This window comes from Grammomys surdaster, unplaced genomic scaffold (assembly GCF_004785775.1).
Source record: "Grammomys surdaster isolate TR1022 unplaced genomic scaffold, NIH_TR_1.0 126906, whole genome shotgun sequence".
In the NCBI taxonomy this organism is placed as follows: Eukaryota; Metazoa; Chordata; class Mammalia; order Rodentia; family Muridae; genus Grammomys; species Grammomys surdaster.
This window is the reverse complement of record NW_021621692.1, coordinates 1,377,105-1,401,007: the sequence shown is the minus strand read 5'-3', so window position 1 is coordinate 1,401,007 and position 23,903 is coordinate 1,377,105. Positions and strand designations below refer to the sequence as shown.

The window sequence follows — 23,903 nt, the reverse complement described above, 5'->3', positions numbered from 1 at the left end:
AGGTACATACCTAAACATAAAGTAACATACAGCCAGCCAATAGCCAACATCAAAGTAAATGGAAAGAAAAGTAAAGCAATTCCACTAAAACAGACATAAGACGAGGCTGTCCACTCGCCTTCTATCTGTTCAATATAGTACTTGAAGTTCTAGCTAGCCAGAGTAATAAGACAATTAAAGAAAATCAAGGGGATATAAATTGGAAAAGAAGTCAAAACATCACTATTTGTGGATCACATGATGGAATACATAAACGACTCCAAAAATTCTACCAGAGAACTCACAGCCAATGAGCAGCTTCAGCGATATGGCTGGATATAAATTAACTGAAAGAAATCAACAGCCCCCTTTATACAAATGATAAACTGGCCAAGAAAAAAAAATTAGGGAAACAGCACCCTTTACAATAGCCACGAATAATATAAAATATTTTGGTGTAACTCTAACCAAGCAAGTGAAAGATTTGTATGACAAGAACTTCAAGTCACTGAAGAAAGAAACTGAAGAAGATATCAGTAGATGGAAATATCTCCCATGCTCATAGATGGGCAGGATTAACATAGTGTAAATTGCCATCTTACTAAAATCAATCTACAGATTCAATGCAATGCCCCAAAAAATCCCAATACAATTTTTATAGATTTTGAAAGAGCAATTCTCAACATTATACAGAAAGATAAAACATTCAGGATAACCAAAACAATCCTGAACAAAAGAACTTCAGGAGGAATCCCCATTCCTGACCTTAAGCTCTACCACAAAGCAATAGTGATAAAAGCTGTATGGTATTGGTACAGATACAGACACGTTGATCAATGGAATCAAATCAAAGACCCAGAAGCATCTATGGTCACTTGATTTTTGATTAAAAATCCAAAACCATATAATGGAAAAAAGAAAGCATCTTCAACAAGTGTGCTGGTCTAACTGGATGTCTATATGTAGAATATATGAAAATAGATACATATTTATCATCCTGCACAAAACTCAAGTCCAAGTGGAACAAAGACCTCAATATAAAACCACATACACTAAATCTCATAGAAGAGAAAATGGAAAATAGCCTTGAACGCATTGGTCCAGGAGACAATTTCCTGAACAGAATACCAATGGCTCAGTCTCTAAGATCAACAATTGATAAACGGAACCTCATGAAATTGTAAAGCTTCTGTAAGGCAAATGATACTGTCAATAGGACAAAATGGCAGCCTACAGATTGGGAAAGGATCTTCACCAACTCTACATCTGACAGAGGGCTAATATCCAAAATATATAAAGAACTCAAGAAGTTAGATACCAACAACTCAAATAACACAATTAAAAATGGGGTACAGAGCTACACAGAGAATTTGTAACAGAGGAATCTCCAATAGTTAAGAAGTGCTTAAAGAAATGTCCAAGGTCCTTAGTCACTAGGGAAGTGCAAATCAAAATAACTCTGATGTTTATCTTACACCCCTCAGAATGGCTAAGATCAAAAACTCAAGAAAGCGTTCATGCCGGCAGGGATGTGGAACATGCTCTTCTATGGCTGGTGGGAGTGCAAACCTTCACAACCACTTTAAAAATCAAGTGGGTGGTTTCTCAGAAAACTAGAAATAGTTCTACCTTAAGACCCAGCTATACCACTCCTGGGCATATGCCCAAAAGATGCTCCTCCATCCCACAAAAACACTTGCTCAACTATGTTCATAGCAGCTTTATTCATAATGACTAGAAATTGAAAACAACCTAGATGTCCTTCAACTGAAGAATGGATAAAGAAAATGTGGTTCATCTACACAGTGAGATACTATTCATATATTAAAAACCAAGACATGAATTTTGCAGGCAAATGGATGGAACTTGAGAATGTCATCCTGAGTGAGGTAACTCAGTCCCAAAAGGACAAGTATGGTATGTATTCACTTATAAGTGGATATTAGCCAAAAAATTCAGTATACCGATGCTACACTCCACATACCCAAAGAAGCTAAACAAGAAGGAAGGCACAAACAAGGATGTAGTAAAAAGAAACCCTGGGACTGGACTTCTAAAGTATATTTTACTAGAGACAGAAGAAGCTGCCATGGAACAACATGAGGGAGGGAGGGAGGGAGGGAGGGAGGGAGGGGGAGATACACACACACACACACACACACACACACACACACACACACACACACGAGAGTTGGGGGAGCGTGAGTGAGCTGCTATAAGATAGGAAAAAAGAAAATGTGGCCCTGTGGGCTGGCCGGTTGGAGCTAAGAGCAGCCCAGGTGAAACACAGTAAATGGTAATTTGGTGTTATGGACAGGGAAAGGAGTTCTAAGTGCATGGAGGGCAGGCAGATACCCAGCTACAATGCTGCTTCAGGCATGTTAAAACCATGGAGGCTGTGTGTGTCTTTCATTTGGGAACATAAATGGTCTAAGGTAGGTAGAAAGCTTATGCTTGGATTCTTAATATTTTTAACTACACAAGGATGCTTGAATCTCACTTAGAAGGGGAATAAAATAGTTATATCAAGCAGATGGAGGGAGGGAACTTGGAGGGCAGGGAGGGGGGATCTGGAGGGGAATGAGGAAGTTTGGGATCAGGTGTGGGGAGGAACAGGAGGGATGACCAGATAGCCATGACACTGTATGGAAATCTGCAACTAATGGGGGTGGAGAGGTACAGGGACAGAAGAGACAGAGACCTGGGATAAGGGAGGTACCCAAGAGTCATTGGGGGTGGCCTTAACTGTGACTCACAGCATCTGTGATATGGAACTTGAAGAGGCCACATCCCATATCCAGGCAGGAACTACAATGGAGCAATAGGGACATCAACCCACCCACAAAACTTTCGACCCAAACTATCCTGTCTACAAGAAGGGATGGGAGAGGAACAGAGTCTGAGGGAATGACTAACCAATAACTGACCTACTTGAGACCCATCTCATGGGCAAGCACCAATCCCTGACACTATTAATGATACTCTGCTATGCTTGCAGACAGGAGTGTAGCATGGCTGTCCTCTGAGAGGCTCCACCCATCAGCTGACTCAGACAGATGCAGACACCCATAGCCAAACAGTGGATGGAAGTCTTGGGGACTCTTATGGAAGAACAGGAGGAAAGATTGCAGCCCCTAAGGGGATAGGAACTCCACAGGGACACCAACGGAGTCACCTAACCTGGATCCTTGGGGCTCTCAGAGTCTGAACCATCAACCAAAGAACATGTATAGGCTGGGTCTAGGCCTTCCCACACATATGTAGCAGATGTGCAGCTTGGTCTTCATGTGGGTCCTGAACAATTGGAACGGGGCTATCCCAAAAGTTGTTGCCTGAATGTGGGATATATCTTTCTAGCTGGGCTGCCTTGTCTGGCCTCAGTGGGAGAGGATGCACCTAGCCTCACAGAAGGGGAGGGCAATGGAGGAAGAATTGTGGGAGGGAGCAGTGAGTGGTATGTAAAGTAAATAAGTAAAATAATAATAAAAAAATAACTCTGAATGGATCACATCTTTGAATGTGTTAAAAAAAAACATGTAAAACTTCAAGGCAAAAAAGCAGAAAATCTGGAAGTTAATGTTAGGACAAAAATTCTCTAGATTGATACTAAGAACATTATCTGTAAGAGGGAAGGCTGATAAACTGAACTTAAAACCTGGTTGATGAGTGTGTTAGAATGCAGAGACAAGCTATAATAGGACATGGGGAAGCATCTGACAACTGTACAGCTCAGAGACTGTTATGTTAGGACTCCACACCATTTGGCCCCACTCCCTGCCTTGAACCCCTCCCTTTCTGTCAATATCTCCAGAGATGAACAGAGCCTCCATTACCAGACCTGAACACTTACATTTTCCAAAAATCAAAATGACCCATCCTGAGATCCTGTACTGAACTTTCCCAGTACAGCTGAGGTCTGGCCGTGTGGCAACACTGCTGGTGGTTTGTTCCTAGTGTCTGGTGACACCAAGGAAGTGGTAGTAAGACTGACTATACCCAGTGGCTGAGGACACTTCGTCCCTAGGAGCTCATCAACATTCATGTTCTCTGTTGGTCCACGGCTAAAGCTTTGAAAGTGTCAACATTGCCACTTATGTAATTCATTAAAACTAAGAGTTGAGTATAAACAAGCCTGTCATTTGAAAATAAAATAGGTTAATAGCTATTGTCATAGTCAGCTTGTTTTATTAACACAATGGAAAGAAAGACAACGTTAACATTGAAAAGAAAATTAAATAATGTCCATGTATGTTACGGAGCTTCATCCAACCTAAAGCCAAATCAGAATAGATGTCCGCTTACTTGTAAACAATGGAGTAGAAGACACTGTCAGCTGCCTATCCAATATCTATTTCTCTACTTTGCTTTTTTCCCCCTTCCTTGTCTAATTCCATCATCAGCTGGTGAGTCCTGATTGGCTAGTTGGGAGTACTCTCCGTCCTCTAACCCTTGATTGAACATGCAGGCTGAGCATGTGACCTGTTGTAGCCAAGAAAGAGTCAGAGGAGCGAGTGTAGTAGAATTCCTTATTCCTCAGAAGATTCTAGAAACCGACTACCTTGTGTATCCAGAGAGTTCAAGAATGGGTGGGCTATGTGGCATGCAGCCATCTTGAAATTGCTTTGAGAATTAAGTCACTAAAGCAGGAAGAGCAACCAGAATATCAGAGGTGCAGCCTTCATTATCTCTAGACCTGTTCTGTGTGGTAATACTTGCCCTTGTTTCTGACCCTCCGGTGGGTGCTCCATCCTCAAAGCCAGAGGACCCTAGCTAACACTGAGGGAGCCCCTGAGCTAGAGAAGAAAGGATCAAGCAAGGCATAAAGGACATACCTGTTCCTGAGCCTCCAGTTCTTTGTGCTGTAACTTTTTCTCTGCACTTCGCACCTGATTAGAGCGGGTTTCTAGTTCATCTTGTAAAGCCTGAAACAGTGTAAAATAAACAAAAGAACATCAAAAATTAGTGTACTTGAAAAACTAGCTCTACCACATGAATTGACATCACCAGGGCCTCAGATCTTGGCTTATTACTTTGTTTCAAAGAGTTTCAACAAAGCAGCCCAGACTTTGTGTGCTCAGCCCATATCATTTGTACTTTAGGAGTACCTAGAATAAAAACCTGCAAATGAAGCTGAGTGTGGTGGCACATGACTGAAATCTCAAAAGGCTGAGACAAGAGGATTGCTGAGAGTTCCAGACAAGTCTAGGCTACACAGCAAGACCCTGTCTCACAATGCTAAAAAGCCACAGAAAAGAAGTCCTAATGTATAAAATAGACAAATTATTAAGTTTCAGTTATTATCAAAATGTCTCATATCCTAGCATAGGGCTCCAATCATGTCATAAAGGAGGAAGTTACTTTTAATTAAAGCAGCCCTACCAGTATAACAATGAAAAGCATTGGAATCTGTAGGTATTGTGACATCTAGTCAACGTGACATTTAAAGATTATAATTATTAATTTATAGCAAACTTAAATGAATCTCCACAGAAACTCTGAGAGGGTGGAGTGGAATTTGAAGAACTTGTAAGTCGTGGAAAGAAATGACCTTTCAGTTGCCAAGTAGCTGTCAGAAGCAGATCCTGGTTAATATGGGGAGGCTAGAAGCCACACATGTCTATAGTTGGCATCCTGTCAATCTTCACCGTAAGTGAAAAGTAAACTAGAAAAGATGCAGAGCACACAAGGGACTCTTGTATCATTAGAGAACCACCGCACACAAAGTTATGATGAATAGAAGGCATGGCAAGGTAAATAATCTAAAAGGAGGTTCATCCAATCAATATTACTGCAGCGTGCTGAGACCATGAGAGAGACCCTACATGTCACGAGAAGAGAAACAAAGACCCCTCCTCATTCCCCAGACCTACATAACAATGGTGGGGGAGTGAGCAAAGAATTAGTGTAATACACATCCTTGGTCAGTGCAGAGGAAAGCTATAGCAGAGAAGGGGGCTATTCTGGGGGAAAGTTACAATGTTAAGACAGATGGCACAGAAGGGCTATCTGAGCAAATAGTTACAAGCAGGGAGAATGTAGCCACATGGATCTTCAGGAAAGCCTTCCTCATAGGCAGAGGCCATTGCATGTGTAAAAGCTCTGGGGAATCCACAGAGGTCACTCTGGAGGTCTCAGGCTATGTGAATGTCACAGGTCAGTGAGGCAGTTTAGGTTCCACTGAGATAGGAAGCTGCTAGAGGACTCTGAGGAGGCACTACTTTGGTCACAGACTAGACAAGGGCAAGGCAGGTGTGGAGAAGCTGATCAGGGACCAGTCGGTTTCCTGGGTAGGTTCTGAAGGTAGAGGTCATGATCCTGGAGGGTTAGATCCAGATCATGAGAAAAAATCAGGAGCCCTGAGGAGTCTGAGCAGCTAGCTCTAAGAGATGGGGCTGGTGTTCAGGAAGACGCCCTGGAGCTCAGCCTGGAACATATGTCTAAAATGCCCAGCACATATTCTTGAGCTCAGGCTGGAACATGTGTCTAAAATGCCCAGCACATATCCAAGCGCTACAGGCTTAGGCGTAATGTCTGATTTAGGGTTCATTAAAGATTCAATATAGGCGGCAATGTAATTGTAGCACCCAGGAAGCTGGGTAAGAGGGTCAAGAGGATCGTAAGTTCAAGGTTGCCTTGGGATATAGTGTGATACTCTATCTTAAAAAAGCCAGCAACAACAATAGACAACAACAAACTAAACTAAAACAGACAAAAATTTCAATACAAGGTTAGTTTTTTCTACACACACACACACACACACACACACACACGGGGTAGGGGAGAACTATTGTTTTTATTTTGGGGGTTGGATCTTAAGCCTCTTTGAGCATAATGAAAGCTATATATGGTCACTCTCCAACTGGAAGAAAGCATGTTTATGATGTTGTTTCTGATTTTAGGGATTGTTTGAAGCACATTCATGGGTAGACCTCATACTAAAAAATTTCAAAAGGTAAGATGATTTTAAAATGTGCTTATATGCCTTTAGTGTCTCTTTGATATTAAATATTATGAATTTACAATCTGACTAGGTCTGGGAATGAACTTGGAAATCTCAAGTTCTTATCTCTTCTTACACTATGGTGGTCTGTTTCCAAAAAGGCAGATGAGCTTGTTCCCATTCTTGTCAGTTCTGTAGAATTCTTTTACTTGTGATGGCTTTCAGGAAACAGGGTGTTATAAAATGCCATGCTTGTGAAGAGCAAGACCACTGCGGGGAGCAAATCCATGCACACTTTCCTGTCTAGCTCTTTGCTGCTAAGTCATTCCACTACTGCCAGTGATCTTCTGAAACTCAAATCCAATGATGATTTCTCCCTGCTGAAATTTGAGGCCACTTTCCCCACTGTTGAGATGCAGCTTGACTTCCTCAGTACAGAACAAAATGGCCTTAGACCAGTTGCATGGAGGAAGCATCTGGGGGCTTGGTGCTCTGCTGGGGCCACTGTTACCACCAGCAACAAGCTAAGACAGGGCAGGTTGTATTTCCAACTCTCAAGATGAGTCTTTGTAGCAAGTCACTCTGTTAGGAGATCATGGGGGCTCTGTGTGCTCAAATTCCCATGGCCCGTAGTGGGGGGCACTGGGCTGGCACTAATGTTTCTCTAACTTCAAGTTCAATGTCTAGGCTGCACCCTGCTGCCTCATTCTTTCTCTGTGCCTGCTCTTTCTTCTCTTTGTCCCACCTATCCTGTTCTGAAACTCAGGGCAGAGCTCACTGGATTCCTCTGGGCTTTCTCCATCCTGCTATTGAAGAGAACTAACACACCTGTCTGTGTCAGGCTGCAATGATTGCAGCTGTGGGCTCCGTTCCTTCTGTAGGCTTAGTGCCTGGCCAGATCAATGCCTGGCACAAGTGACTCCCAACTGCAACTGTGACGGGGACTGAGTCATATATGGTGGGACTCCACTCCCTGAGGAAGTCTATTTCAGCCATCAGGGCTTTGGGTGGTTCTTAATATGCCACATTTAACCAGCGGCAGGCTTGTGTTTGGAAATACAAAATATATCTATGTCTAAATTATATTTTGTAATAGCCACCTCTTTACACACACACAGACACACACACACACACACACACACACACACACACACACACACACACAGAGTGGTGATTATAATAATATGCTGTCTGGTTTCTGCTATAACAAAGTGGGTTAATTTCTAGCTTTTATTTTACTTATAGAAGAATATAAATGTTTGCATTTACCCTATTTTTTTCCTTCCTGCTGGTTCCATCTCTCCTTCACTAGCAAGCCCCACACTCTGCACATTGTCCCCTCCTGTCAGTCTCTTCTAGCCTCCTCTCCTTCCCACTCTCCTGGCTTCACTTCACCAATCACTTGTTACCTCCGAATGCCAAAGCCTGAAGCTAATGTGCTTCTCTCCTCTGTGGCAGGATTTCATAACTACTTGTGTTTTTCTCTTGAATTCAGAGGAACTAATTGTCCCAATGAAAACAAGGGTTAGGAAAGAAGGCTGCTTCAGGGTGGAGAGTCAAAGACAAGGAGGACTTGAGTGTGTGCAGTAGCTACGGAGAAGCGGACTCAGGTGGTAGAACCATGAATGGGGGCTTGGAAGAGAGGAGGGACTTAGCTATTGTAGGGCTCTGACAATGAGAGTTGAGGATTTGGGGAATTGCAAGGCAGAAATGTTGGGGCAGTATGGTTTTAACACACTGATTTTAAAAAGCTACTGGGGCTTCAAGGAGGATCTATTGCTGTGATATTAATATTTATATCCAACAAGTTCATAAATTGAAATCCTAACACCCAAAGCAATGGTACCAGTTTGAGCTTCTCAGTTGTTGTGCAAGGGTCTTTGGACAATTGCTATGGCTATAGTCCTGGATGCTTGTGTGCCATACTGGTTGGAATCAGCATGCTAAGAAAAGAGGCTAGTCAAAGACAGCCACCCCTGAGAGAGGAAATGCATTCTCACAGACATCTGCTCTGCTGAGGCCTTGATGGTGGAGTCCCAGCTTCTGTAATGGAAAGTGACCAGTGTGTGACCTTCATAGCTTAGTACCTCTAGTTACGGTTCCCTGAGCTGAAAGGTCACTTTCACCGCTGGACCTGAGCAGGACAGACAACCTCTTAGACCCACGTGCAGGCGAGTGACCCTTGTCTAGGAAAATGAGCAAATTGAAGAGTGTCCCGAAACCTAGCCTTCATGATGGCCACAAAATAAAGCAAGCAGAGGAGGGCAAAGGAGCCAGAGAGCTGTAGAGGACTAGGAGGGGCGGAGGCGGTGGTGGAGACAGTGTGAAGGAAGTCAATGAAATTGTCCTCACACCCCACACAGTGAGACTATTCAGCCTACCATATTTTATCATTATTATCAAGATAGAATTCAAATTGCTTTGCTTTTCAAAAACAGTAGTACTTAAAACTTGCTCAGAGTTAACTGTAAAGCACAAAATCTTTTTAGAGGTTAATCAGAGAAAGTTGTCTCTAGAAATGACTTTTATTATCTATTAAAAAAATCATTGTAAAAAATTGAAAAGCAGCCAAAATATTCTACTTTCTCAATTAAAGTGTAGTGCATGAAAGGAAAATGATGGTTTCTGTTGGCAAGTGTTTCCAGATTAATATTCTAAAACAATTATTATGTTATTTGAATTTGAACCTCAGATTTTGACATAAAGACCACAGAAAAATGACCACAGTTCCTCAGAATGTACACCCAGTGGGATTTATTTTAAGTTGTGGTTCCTTTTTTTTTGAGAAGCCACCAGTTGTGACACTACACACACATGTACACACATGTACACACATGCACACACATGCACACACATATGTACATGCTCATACACTTGAACACACACACACACACTTTTAGCTTATTCCTGAAAAACAGTTCAAGAAATTGAAGTACATAATGTCCCTTTAGGTCAAAAACAGGAAACCAATACTCAATGTGAACATTTAAGTTTGTATCCTGCAGGATTATTCCTTCTGTTAGCTCTGCTTTGTCAACTGGTATCATCACTAAAGAGACAGTTCTTTAATTATATCTGGTTTTAAATACTAAGCAGGTCACTTTGGCAGAGAGCAGGACTGTGTTGGTATCTTGTCATAGGGAACAATGGAGGACATGTTGTAGAAGAAAAATGTAAATGACAGAATTCTCTCTATAGGTACAACGAGAGTGACCACACTCTACAAGTGAGGGGGCTAGGAGAAAAATTGCTTTGTTTGTTTAAAACATGGAAACAATCAGAGCAGGCCCAAGTGTGAAGGATTTTATGTATTAGTAGGGCTCTTCAGGATAAGGAAAAGGCCTGACAGTTCCAGGCCTTTCCTTGGGTTGGTGGTCCAGAGGTGGGGTTATAATAGTCAATGCTATTTCCATGAAGCTAGTGACTGTAACTTAGAGTGAGACACTTATTAGCTGTAAACCATTGTAGTAAGAACATATGTGTCATTGTACTTAAAAATCAAAGTTCCTCATATAGCTGGGAATTAGTTAAACAAGGAGGAAGTGAGGGCAGATCCATGCCTTCTAATCATCAATAGATGGAACAATAGTTTACTTCAATCACAGAGCAGTTAAAAATCATCCAATAAAGTAAATGCTCTTTGGATGAGAGAAGTACCATGAAATAGTGATTATAAAGATAAAAGTTCCCCCAGGAACTTGGCATTTGATAGAGCTTTCTGATGGCATTTTACTGTGTCCAGAGTCTTTCTAGAGAATCCTGACCTTGCCTACGACACCTGAGAGTTGTGCCTCCACTGTCCCTTCCTGGCTGTTTCAGAATTCCAGGCTGTCATCAGAACAATGTGATAATACTATTTTAATCTCCCTTTCTCAACCTTACATAAAAACCTTAAGTGAAACTGGGAGTTACTTGCAAATGCAAACAGAATCATCAGCAGTATGTACCAGCCTCTGCTAAGCTCGCTGCTCTGAAGCCACTGTGAGGGCCGCCCCATCTGAGGCACACCCTCTGTGGACTTAGATTATGCTTTGCCCCTTCATGAGAAGACATCTAGAGATGGAGACCTGCTTGGATTCTTATTTAGGTAAATGTGTATATAGTGAAGCTTAGGGTTTCCTTTTTAGTGGTGGTGTATTTTCCATTTGAAACATGTAAGCCAATTTTTTAAGTTTATCATTAAAGTCTGTAAACTATTATAACATCCTCTTTTAGTTTTGATCTTAGACAGAAATGACATTCTTTGGCTAGTTTAGAAACCCTGGTTACCAAGGTGGAGTAAGGGTGACTCTCCCTTCAACTTAATTGCCCAATTTAATGATGCCCATGTTTGTTTATGCAACACCACTCACGTTCAGGTCTAAATGGTGCTGATTCGATTTCCTTTGAGTAGGCTTTCTTTGACATGCAAATTGACACAGAAATGATAAATATTTTTCTTTCTAGTACTGTTAACTTCAGCTAAGATAAAATACAAGTGAGACATAGATTGCACTTGATTTCCTTCTTTTTATTTTATTAAAGAATACCTTAAACTAGAACAAACGAAGTGAGAAGGCCAAGCCTTGTCACTCATGCAGGGAGACACACAGCTAGGGCTACTGAAGATGCCATGATGGCAGGCTGACATTTTTATGGTCTGGTTTTACTGGCTCCTGAGGGAGGTCTCTGCACCTCCTGCTACATTACTATTTTTAAATAGGCCAAGTCTAGGAACAAAAGTAACAAGTCTTTGCTAGCTGAAATGCTGCTCAAGATTTCTCCTGTAGTGTCGCTTCACTCAGAGCTGCTGAGAGGAAGAAATGAACCATGCAGTAGTTAGGGATGGGGCAGCTCTCACTGCAGTAATCCCAACACTTGCTATCATCTTTCCTATCATGGTGATATTCAGGTTTCTGGTTCCACACTCCTGCATTCCAAGAAACCATTTCTAAAAGCATAATCAGTCTGCCTTGTGACACTGGTGTGAGGAAAAGAGTATCTTTGGGGATTTTAATCCAACACATATGTTACTTTGCACATACATCAAATTTCCTTTCAGGCCAAAACAGTGTTGTTGCAGTGAAACCATGTTGTATGAAACAGCATTTGAGTGTGAGTCTGGGAAGCCTCCGATTCAACACTAAAACAGAATATTATGGACAATGGGAAAAACAAGGGTGGTGTTTACTTCAAAGAATAAGGCAAATTTCATTTCCCCCTTTCTTTCTCACATCTATTTTCAGTCCTTTAAAATCCCTATAGGATTTCCTCTAAAAATGCACTTTAAAAAAAAGCTAAGTGTTTCCTAGTGTTCAGAGAAGTTCCAGGAAAAGAAACCATGTTATTCCAAGACTTTGATGATCTAAGGAAGCTGGAATCCCCCAACACACCTCATTAATGCTCCTGTCACGGAGCAGACTATTGACAGGTAGTCCTTAAGTCTATTTCTACCCTGGAAAATTCAAAGCACATCCACCCCCTCTCCTTCTCAGGCAGTCTCACTTGTGAACAAGTTCTTATCTTGCGTGGTAAAATCCAGGACCAAGTTTAAGAACCACAGCTTGGGGATTTTAGGAGTATACGGGAATTTCCTCCTCTGGCTAGCGCACTAACCACATACACACTCGAGTTCACTCTTTGCAGAGCAGAGTACAAATCATTAGAAATGTTAGATCCTTATAGAGCACCACTTTTTTGCACAGGTCCAGGAAAGGGAGTGGATCCACCAACCATTCATTTAAATTTCAATTTTCTTACAATGTTAACCATTTTAGAACAAGTAACACTTGTTCTAAAATCCCCATATTCAAGAGTTCTTCCATGAAACATTTAAAATCCAGATTCAAGAAAGCTCAGGCTCCTCATTACAGTCTTGCACTTACATCATACCCATGCTCTGTCTCTTGTGATTTCATCTGCTTTCCTGGGTTGTCGACTGCTTCATATGGGGAACAACTTCCTCCCCTAATCTTTAAAGTGATCTCTAAGATGCTTGGTAAATTGTTATTTACAGTACAGCAGTAGTTTGTGCTGGTAATACCAACCAGCTACATAAAGATCAAGTGTCTTTTTATTTAAAACAGTTGGGTAGGGCTCGAGAAATGGCTCAATGGGTAGAGGGCTTATTTATTGTGCAAAGATTAAAATCTGATTTTGAATTCCCCAAACCCATACATCCAGGTGCGGTGGCATTTTTATAATTCCAGTGCTCCTGGGGGGAGATGAGAGGTTAAGACAGGAGAATCCCTGGAAGCTCACAGGCCAGTTAGTCTATGTATGGGGTAGTGAACAGATGATCCTGTTTCAAGCAAGGCTCAATGCAAGAACTGACAAAGGCCATAGCATGTGCATACATACACACACACACACACGCACACACAGTGGAGAGAAGAGGGAGAGGGAGAGGTATTTTAAAAAGTAATACAAACAGCTGTGTTTCTATCATCCAGCCTGTTTCTTCAAGTGTCAACAGTGTGATCTCTTCTGGTTTTAAGATAACAGGTGTCAGTTCTTCCTTTTCAAATTCAAAGGTTAGTCATGGCTGAGCTCCTTCGTGTGCTCATTGGCAAGCCTGTCTTCCATGCTGCCCTGTTCTTTCATATACTGTATAGATGGGCTATGAGACACCACAATGGTGACTTGGACCCTGATACTCTTATTCTCTGATGGTCACATATCTTTGTTTTGTTTGGATACCTTTCATTTCACTCCTCACATGCTCCTACCACAAACTAACTTCCTCCTCTGTAACCTGAGTCTGTTTCCAGTGATTGCTGAAGCTTGTTCTCTGTAGGCTGAGCTGTGATCTTTCCAATGCCAATCCAGTGCCCTCCCCACATCTTTATTGACCAGGGTCTCTCTGTTGGCCTGGACATAGCTGGGTCCCCCTCCTTCCAGACATCCTTTTCTTCCACATCACAAAATTGGGATGGTCTTCCTCAAGCTTCTGTTGCTTTCCTCACTTTTCTGTGCATGTTTCTCCCAAAGGATCTTCTAAATCTGCTCTTTTCTCTATGTAGCATCTCCTTTTGGTAATGAACTGATTTTTATAAATTCCAGTTTTTAAATTACATCACACCATCTGGGTTTCCTGTATGATGGGCAATGTTAACTAGGCTTCCCTGTTGCTGATTCCCAACATTCATCTCCACACACAGTGCCTCACATGTCCTCTAACTTGACACCTACAACTGTCTTGCCTGTGGGTACATGGTCAGTCACGTCAGCATTTCCTCAAACTTACCAGGTTCAAGGCCAAGCTCATACATTTTCCCCTCAATCAGCTTCACTTCCAACCCTGCTGATGGTTTGGTTTAATGCTATCCTTCCAAGAAAAGATACCTATTGCAGAGTGTGTGATGGTGGCTTTATGTGCACATGGGTCCTTACAGACATAATTAGCTGAGGTTATACTAGAGTAGGGCATATCCTTTTAAAGGAAAAAAAAAAAACTAAAACAAAGCCAACAACCTTGCTAGGTAATCCAAACTGGGATCAAATTAACGTTCTTTCATCTCTGTTGCCTGAGTTCTGGGATCCCAGTTATGTACAACCATGCTCATGGGCTTCTTAACCACTTCATCCAAGCTATGTAGGAAAAGGTTGGCCAGAGCCTCGAGTGACTCTGTGAGCCAAGAGCATTGAGAAGCTCTGGGCAATAGTAAAGCTAAGGAAGCCTGGGTATGTTCACTCTGACAGCATTCAGAGGGAGAAGCTGGCTCTACTTTCAGGCTGTTTAAGCTATAGGAGGAAAACCCTTGTTTACTTTGTTTTCTCTTAAAACACTGAACACATAAACTCTCCTCCCCACCCCATGGAAATAGATCTTAAAGATCAGTTAGCCCTTGTAGGGTCCTCTGCTCTTTCCAGAGGATAGAAGACCAGGATGTCCTGACTGGCAGGTGGAGTCACATGCTTGTACCAGAATGAATCATAAAATCAGTCCCATCTCCAGTTTAGGAAATGAGAACAGAAGACAGGTGTCTCTCCACAGAAAAGGTGAAGTGCATCTCTAGGATAATATCTGTATGTATGTATGTATGTATGTATGTATGTATGTATGTATGTATATGTATATAAAGTGTTTTGAGAGGGAACATACACAACAATGGACGAGTATCTTTCTCCCATGTGTATTCCCTTCCTTTGGCTAACGTGACAACCAAAAGCTTTCATAGGACCCAGTTCTCCTAGAGGTCATTTTGTCCTCATGAGGACCAGCGGTATACTCACTCAGACAGTCTGGAGAACAGCACTAGGGGAATGGTAGTATTTCTGTACTCATTCCTTAGTGTTTCTATGGTTTGGCACACATGGCCATTTCATGTTATAAAGGAAGCAGTTTCAGTGATGACACATTCTTAGATAGAGACAGGGTCTTAGGTGTGCTTACTTCCCATCCCCCCACGTTTACACAAGGGATGCAAATCATCTATGTCAGAAAAAGGTTGTTCTTTTTTTAACCTTAGGATTCTGGGATATCTGGAGCCCATACTTATGAGGGAAGAAGTTTAAAACTTTCCATTTAAACCACTTAGAATGAGAGGATTTACAAAGATCCTGTTTAATGTTCAGCTGACACATTGTCAAAAACATTTATCATGCAACCTTTTGAAGTTTCTTCCACTCCTTTCTAGTTATTAAAGCTCAGATTGCAGTTAGTTATCAACAACAAAGCAAACACGTGACAGTGTTTTTATAGTCAGCCGTTTGGTTTCTGAACTACTAAGCAGAATTCAGTTCTTCTGATCAGAAAGATGATTAGTGACCTAGTTTTCAGGCTGGAAGCACTACCCAGCTGATTTCTAAAATCACTTCTGTATGGACCCAGGAAGAATGCCAGGGACTTAGAAATTTCTTTTAAGTGTTTTATGATGCTCCAAAAATTAAGAATGTTCAGCTATGAGAATGTACTACTTTAAGTCAGAGTGGATGGAATTCTTTCAGTATAAACCAAGAAACAGTGACCTACACTATGGAAGTGAGGTCACTGGCAACTTAATCCCTAATGTAAATTTCTTCAGATTAAGAATAAGTGAAGTATATTCAAAGAATACACTAAGAATACATTAAGTTCATATTACATTTAAATTTTTTGAGTATATACAGAATGTGCTTGACATTATGTGAGAAGCACAAAGCGGGGTGAGCCTTGGTCGCATCTTTTAGGCAGCTGACATTATCATACAAGCTATGTGATAAAGACAAAAGGCAGGAGGGCACAGGAAGGGTCTTAAGCGGCCAATTGAGAACAAAAGGAATGAGAAGAACAGAGAAAGAAGTTCAAAGACACCACAAGGAAGGAAGCAGATAAATCCAGACTGTGGAACATTCTGCAGGACAACTGACCTGCTTTCTGCAAGAAGTCAATGTCATGGCACAAAAGCAAAGAAAGGCATGCTTTAGATTAAAAAAGACATAAAAGATGAAGATCAAATGCAATGTTTGCATCTTGTTTGGATTATGAGTCAGATAAGTCGCCCATAAAGTGGCAATTTGAAGTCAATGGGGACACTTAACTATGAAACAGGTAGTAAACAAGGCTAAAGGGACAGCTTAATTTTCTCATGTGTGACAATGAGACTGAGGACTGTGTGAACCATGCTTTCTCAGATGAATTCTGGGGTATACACAGGGTAAAATGATATGTCTGTAGCTTCCTTCAGTATAGGTTAGCATAAAATGAGAGGAAAAGAAAAGAAATGTGGGTTTTGATGCAGGGTCTTATTCTGTTGGCCAAGCTGTCCTAGAACTCTCTAAGTAGTTAGCCCAGGCTGGCCTTGGACTAAGCAATCTTTCTGCCTCAGTTTCAATGTGGTCAAATCTTGACAGCTGTTGAAGATAGGCAGTCAAGTCCAACAAAAAGGCATGGGGTTTGGTATGATGTCAAGAAAGTCTTCAGGAAGAGCTTGAGGAATGGCTATAATTTTGACAGGCAATAGGTAGGGAAGAGGAGGAACTGTTTCAAGGAAATAACATTGTAGAGATCAACAAAGAGAAAATGGGGGTGTGCTGAGCAAGGATGGCACAGTCCATGGAGCAGGGGCTGTTTGAGTAGTCCTGCAAAGGAAGGCTGAACAGAGACCCAGGAGGCCTTTTATTCAGTAAGAACAGCTTGCACACTCTTTTTTATCTGTAGCATGAGTCAGCCATTTTATACTCAGTTTCTCTCTTCACACATCTTTCCCATCTAACCTTCAACATCTCCCTCACAGAGCAATCTTTGCTATCAAGTTGCTCTGGTCTTTCCATAGCCCCACCTGACCAGTATATGTCCTAATTTTATTGCTGTTGCTGTGCTACCCTGACAAAGAGCAATATTAGTGGAGGAAAGGTTTTGTTTACTTGGGATTTCAGGTTACAGTCCATTACTCAGGGGAAAGACAAGGCAAGAACACAAGCAACTAGTAATATCATATCCATAGTTAGGAGCAGAGAGAAATAAATGCATGTAGGTATCCTTGCTTGCTTGTTTAGCTAGCTCTCCTCACTTCCATATGTTTATGGCCCAGCCTAGGGAATGGTGCTACTCAAAGTGGGCTTAGTCAATTAATAATCAAGACAATTCCCCACATACACTCACAGACCAAACGGATCTAGATAATTCCTCAACTGAGCCCCCTTTCCCTTGTTATCCTAGGTTGTCACAGGTGGACAGCACACCATGTATTGCTCTGCCCACTGTTATTTGCATGAGAGCAGTGATATTCTTGGCAACAAACAGCTTTGAAGGTAACTTTTTCAAGAGCTACTCTGGGAAATGAAATTTACTAAGTGAGAGAAGAACAAATGGATGTATTAATGAATTATAATCTGAATGTACAGTAATGATCCAAAATGCTTCTGATCCTAACCACACAGTAAGAATTGCACTCATGATGAAATGATGAGGCTTCTAATGTGATTTGTTTTGCTTGGTTTAGATGAAAGTTTCAGAAGTTTCTAACTAGATTTAAAAAAAAAATTACTGAGTTGGCCATGCAAGCCCTTTTCTCCTTTAGCACTGATATTGCATAATAAATATGTTTTTCACAAAGAAAAAGTTAATGTTTTAACACTTTTTGAAGTAACTTTAATCATAGTTGGTAATGTGTAAAGTAAATTAAGATTCCCTGGACAGCACAAGAACTAGTGTAGGTGGCGGTTTACTGTAGGAAGGTACACGGTTTCTTAGAATAGTCTTTACCTTTTGTGTTCTTGAAATGAGCCTTTGCTTAGGCTGACTTCAATCACGATCCTCCTGCCTCAGGTGGGATCCTAGTGATCCACTACACTGAGCTCAAAATATATTTTAAAGCAAAAACACAACTGTTTCTTAGTGTTGCCCAAGTTTTAAGAATGTAGTTCAAAATTTGTTAAACCTTAACTTTTTTTTAATTTCTTTTTTTTTTTTGAACATGAAATGCTTTTTTTTATAGCATGTTTTACAAGGGGAGGGGGTAAGAGGGTCCAGGTGGTGGAAAAGTACAAAATCTTCTTGGCCTGTGCCTTGAAACATGTCATGGTCTATATGGTACACTGCCTTGAATTATGATCTACCTGCAGTTCTTCAGAAGATATGGTACACTGCTTGAGTTATGGTCTCCCTGCTATTCTTAAGAAGACATGGTACTCTGCTTTGAGTCTATCTGCAGTTGCTAAGCAGGATCTTGCAGTTGCCAAGCTTCAGAGGACATTGTGCAGGTGGGGAAAGGTAGGGGGTAAGGGTAAGGGCGAGGGTCCTGGCTTCTGGCATCTCCCCCCTTCTCTGTTTAGTTAGAGAAGGCGTCTTATGTTCAATCCCAACTATGTGAGTTTTGAATTTGGATGTCTAATTATGGGGGGTCTTAGACAAGTTCACAACCCCAAAACACTGATGTGAGACGAGTCACATCGATGGTCGAAGGCTTTAGGCTGTCGACGATGGGCAACGTCAAGGGACTCTGATGTGGGTGAAAGGAGGGTGAGAGCCCTGTCTTAGGCCATGTAGGCTGCACCCACTCCCAGCACCACGCACTCCTTTTCGGCTGCATTGGGTGGGCCCCTGGGAAGTGGACCTACAATAATCCCGTCATTGGACTAACTCACAGCCATCCTAGTCTCTTGTAAATGTTCAAGTTACCAACCATTTGTCAGTTTGGGGTGTAATATTGTCATAAAGGAAGGCTCCCCAATGTTAGCGGCCATATCAAGGGTGGCCTTGGTTTAGGAAAAAGCCAATTTTTGTTGTGGTGATCAAGAGGCCAAGCTCTCTATCGAGAGAAATGAGGGCAAAGCCAGGCATACCAGGAACCCTTCTGGAGGGCGTGGAAGTCTAGGGGTCGACCGTAGGGGGAGGCAGGGGAGCTGACAGCTGTGTCAGTCTCCTGCGGAGTCACTTCTGGATCCTCTGCAATTTTCAGCTGATGGTAATGAACTTCAACTGCCTTCTTGATGGCAGCATCAACCTGGTTCCGTGGACGACAGGTCACGGGCGACGATCTCTGTCTTGCTCAATCTTGATGTCGCGCACACATCCTCTCAATGAGGGTCCGTCCGGATGGGTCCGTGCCTCGAGCCCCACGTCTGGGTGCCACTTGACCCGACCGGCGAGTCCTGGTTATTCGTGGGGGCGAGGAGGACTGCAACCTGCTATTCTTCAGAAGATATGGTACACTGCTTGAGTTATGGTCTCCCTGCTATTCTTCAGATGATATGGTACACTGCTTTGAGTCTATCTGCAGTTGCCAAGCAGGATCTTGCAGTTGCCCAGCTTCAGGGGACCTTGTGCAGGTGGGAAAAGGTAGGGGGTGAGGGTAAGGGCGAGGCTCCTGGCTTCTGGTCCATCTGGGTTAGAACTTCTAATAGCAGGCATCACGGGTGATTCAATTTTACCTGGGATGCTGCGTGAGTTCAAGCTCCTGGGAGTCCCTGTTTTTCTTTGTTTTCTGCGGTTGGGTACGGAGCTGCTGCCTGCGACCTGCTCTAGGCTCGGTCCCAAACCGGAAGTCCAAACCTTAACTTTTGAAAGGCCTGTCTATACTACTAAACTATTTCTGTTACAAAAGTTATAAATCTAGTGAGTTTTTTCATTTGTTTGTTTAAATAAATGGTTCCAAACCAAACATCTAAGACTCTTACAAACCGAAAAACCTCATTTTGGTACTGTAAAGTAGACCTGCTGTAGGAAATGTGATTTTAACTAATCTCATTTGGAAGCACACTTATTTATTGTATGTACATGCCATGGTGCAGCACAGGGGTCAGAGGGCAGCTTGTCGGACTTGGCTCTCCATCTGCCATGTAGATTCTCAGGATTAGTTAGGTCATCAGGCTTTGAGGCAAGCACCCTCACATACTGTGAGCCATCTCTCTGGCTCCTAGTTAATTTGTTATAATTATGTTTTATCATCAATATTCTGTTAGCACAGCTTGTCAGTCCAACTTCTGAATAGCCAAGGCCATTTGGTACTCCACTGCTGGATAAAACCTGTTCCTGGACTAATATCAATTTTAAAATTGTGTTTCACTCTGGATTATAAAATATGTATGAATTAGAAAATAAAACCCAAACAAAAACCATCAAGAGAATTGAAGTTTCCTAATCGCTACATTCAGACATAAATCTATTAGTACAAAGTCTTTTCCTCCATGTCTTTCCCCCATGCATATGAAGTTGGCATAATGAACCTGAGGAACTCAGAGTGTAACCATAAAAGCCTCTCTGTGGCTCCTGCTGCTCCTTTCATCCTACTCAGTGGAGGCCGCTCTTCTCTGGCCCCTGGTGAGGACTCAGAAAGGAGCCTTGGTTTCTCAGGTCACTCAGCCTACAGTCACTTTAAACTGCACAGTCTGAATCTGTTTAGATCATTCTCAAGAGAAATGTGAATGGTTCCTAGAAGCAATTTATTCTAAGGTATAACATATCTAAAGTATTCCAGACTGCCATTCTGTAACTTATTACTGAGGGACTTTGGGTCCTGCTTGCCTTTGACCAGGGATTAGACTGGATGTTTGGTGTCTACTGACCTCATTCTCCTAGTTGTATTTTTAATATAATATTTTGAATTCCTCAAAAATTTTACACCATGTTTTTTCATATTCACCCTCCATTTTTTTCTCTGACTTCTGCCAGATCAACCCCCACCTCTCCAAACTCTTAAAAGGAATAACCTTCTGAGTTTAACTTTTGCTGCCCATATAGTCATGAGTGTGGTGCCATCCATGGAAATATGGTTGACCTACTGGGGTTCATTCCCTTAATGAAAACTGACTTTCCCTCCTCAGCATCCATCAATTAATAGCTTCTCAGCTAGTGGTGGCGGGTCAGGAGCCCTCCCTGCTCCATGCTGGAATGCTGACTGGCATGGTCTTGTGCAAGCCTTATTCAGGCAACCACAGCTGCTGCGAGTTCTTGAGTGCAGTGTTCCTGTCGTGCCCAGAAAACAGTTTTCCTCTGGTCTTTCTTGACTTCTGGCTTTTATAGTCTTCCCACTCTCTCTTCTATGATGATTCCCTGATCCTTGTGGGGTGGGAGCTGGGGGCAGTAACATATACTTTATTCTTCCCTGAGACTACTCAATGTTTGTCTTTACCCTGCCTTCCTAGACTTGGGCAGACTGCTGTACTTCTCTTTGTCAACTGTTCTTTGCCTGCTGGATGACAAGGTCTCCTCATTCTTCTCGCTTTCTGCAGGTGACATGTGAACTTGAGGTTATTGGCAGACTGTGAACTACCACATCTCCTGCAGTAAAAGTGTCTAATGCGATTCACGAGCCAAGTATCATAAATACTTGTAAGACAGATACACAAGACTTAAATACTCAAAATTGTACTCCGAGACACAGTCCCCACTTGGGTACATCTCATGAGTCCTTATGGAGAGGGTTATGAGAGATAGCCTTGAGGGAATCCCTATTCCCACTCCACACCTAGTGCTGAGACAGAACTAAGGTCTGCCTGGTCCTAGGCAACATCTCTTCCATCGAGCACCATTAATCACAGGTAGCTTGAGAATCTTTTGTACCCTGAAGTTTCCCCTGCTCATCTTCCTTTGCATCCCAAGCTCTCTTACACATAGTTGCTAAGGGTCTTTACTAACCTGGCTTCTCTGAGATGGTAACAGTTCTTCTCTACCTACAGAGGTTTCAAGCTCCTAAGCACAGAGGATATCCTCGTTACTCAATGTGTGTTTTAAGAACACTGTATTGTAATGAAGGGTCTCAGGTGACATGCTGGCATCCTGGAGTATGAGAAGCACTAGTCATCCAGGGAACATTCCCAGGAAGCAAAACCCCACTCTGCTTTCAGAGAAAAACTGCTGGAGAAAAGCTTCTGTGGTCCAGGTACTTGAATCTCAGCTGGGAGGCCTTGGAGCTGGCCTTAGACAGAAGTACCCTGGCAGCAAGCTGCAGAGTGATACTCTGGAATATTTACGGATGGTTCACCTCAGATTAACCCAGGAACCACTGAGATTTCTGAGAATGACTTAACAGATTCATACTGTGCAGTTAAAAGTGACCGCAGGACTAGTGACCTGAAAAACCAAGGGTCCTTTCTGAGTTCTCACCAGGGGCAAAGAGGAGCGGCCTCCACTGAGTGGAATTAAAAGAGAAGCAGGAGCCACAGAAAGACATTTGTCTTTCCCAAGACCTTGATTTAGTTTTTCATTTACTTCCTTTTGTCTTCAGATGCTATGAAGCTCAGCTGTGATGGGCATGGCTATTCTCAGCAACTTTAGACTTTATGATAGATATGATTATCAAACCTACTCTTGGCTTCATATCATATCATTTCCCGTATCTGTTTGACCTTGATTTTCTCAGTACATTTAGTTACTAATTACATTTAATTCTTTAGAATCATATGCATCTCTATCTGAAATGCTCACTGGAATGAGGTGAGGTAGAGTTGGTGGCATTTATATTTTGGCATTGCAGCAAGGAAGCAATGGAGCCAACGAACGTTTCATTTCTGTGGCTTCGCTTACCTTAGACAGCATGCATTAACACTATCCTAGCTTTTCCTGGAGCAGCCTGCCTGTACATGCAGAGCTGCACATAAGACACTTGCCTGTAAGCCTATGGAAAACAACTAGGATTCGGAGGGAGCGAGCACTGAGAAAAGGCTTGTGGTGGGCCATGTGGCAGTGTGAGCTTTAGCTTTCTTTGCAACTGAAGCTGTGCTGGCTGTCCTGGACTCATCTTCCTCTGTGTCTCTATCCTTTTCTAATTCAGGACTGTTGTCCAGCTCTTCTTACCCATCATGAAAAGGGGCCTCAAGAAACAGTCTTGCACTAAAGAGTGAAAATAGAAGGCTTCTATTTGAAAATTAAGTAAAGCCATAAAATAGGAAAAAAAAAACCCTCTCAAATGGATGTCTGTGATGTAATGGTAGCCAACTGCTTGGAAAGACAGTACTGGGTGAAACAGTGTGGCTCGACGGGAAGAGTGGTCAGGGCACCTGGCTCGGTGCTTTCTCACTAGCAATGAGTCTGACCACTGACTATGTAGCTTCAAGAACCTGTTTCTGCTTGCATGCTACTGAGATGTTGGAGAAAATGACCTGCCAATGTCTCAGCACTTCATCCAGCTGCCACACAGCTCTATCTCCTTATTACAAAGGCCCTTTACAAAGCCAGTGTGGAGATGGCTGAACGCAAGCTGCAGTGATTACATGTGCATACTTTCTAGTCCTCCTGGCTGAGTTTTCATGGCTGCTTCACCTGTCACTTTTATGACTTTGGACACTTTACTTAAACTTCCATGGATATCATTTTGTTGGCTTATAAGTAAAGGACTAACAACAGTAATGATGTCACAAGTTGTCAAGAGGATTAGCACAGAAAAGCACGGTGTTACACACAGGAGCTCAGTAGGTACAGTTATTTGATCACCACGGGGCAACAAGAAGTGGTTGGCTGTATCTGCAACTGTACATTCCCTTTTTCTTTTGTTAAGTATTTAGTACTATATCTCTCATGAGCACTGGTTGTTACTTACGTCTAACTGTATAGTGATGGTTAGGTATGTCTAACTGTATAGTG

The 23,903-nt window shown here is 42.2% G+C and overlaps 1 protein-coding gene across 2 annotated transcripts in view; it reads right to left on the bottom strand.

The window, feature by feature from the left end:
• The window catches only part of Cep112 (centrosomal protein 112), a 406,791-nt gene that overhangs the window by 43,161 nt on the left and 339,727 nt on the right, over positions 1–23,903 (bottom strand). For both annotated transcript variants that reach the window (XM_028761272.1, XM_028761273.1), the window contains one exon: positions 4,812–4,901. In XM_028761272.1, the coding sequence (XP_028617105.1) occupies positions 4,812–4,901 (90 nt within the window). The remainder of the gene's footprint in view (positions 1–4,811; positions 4,902–23,903) is intronic.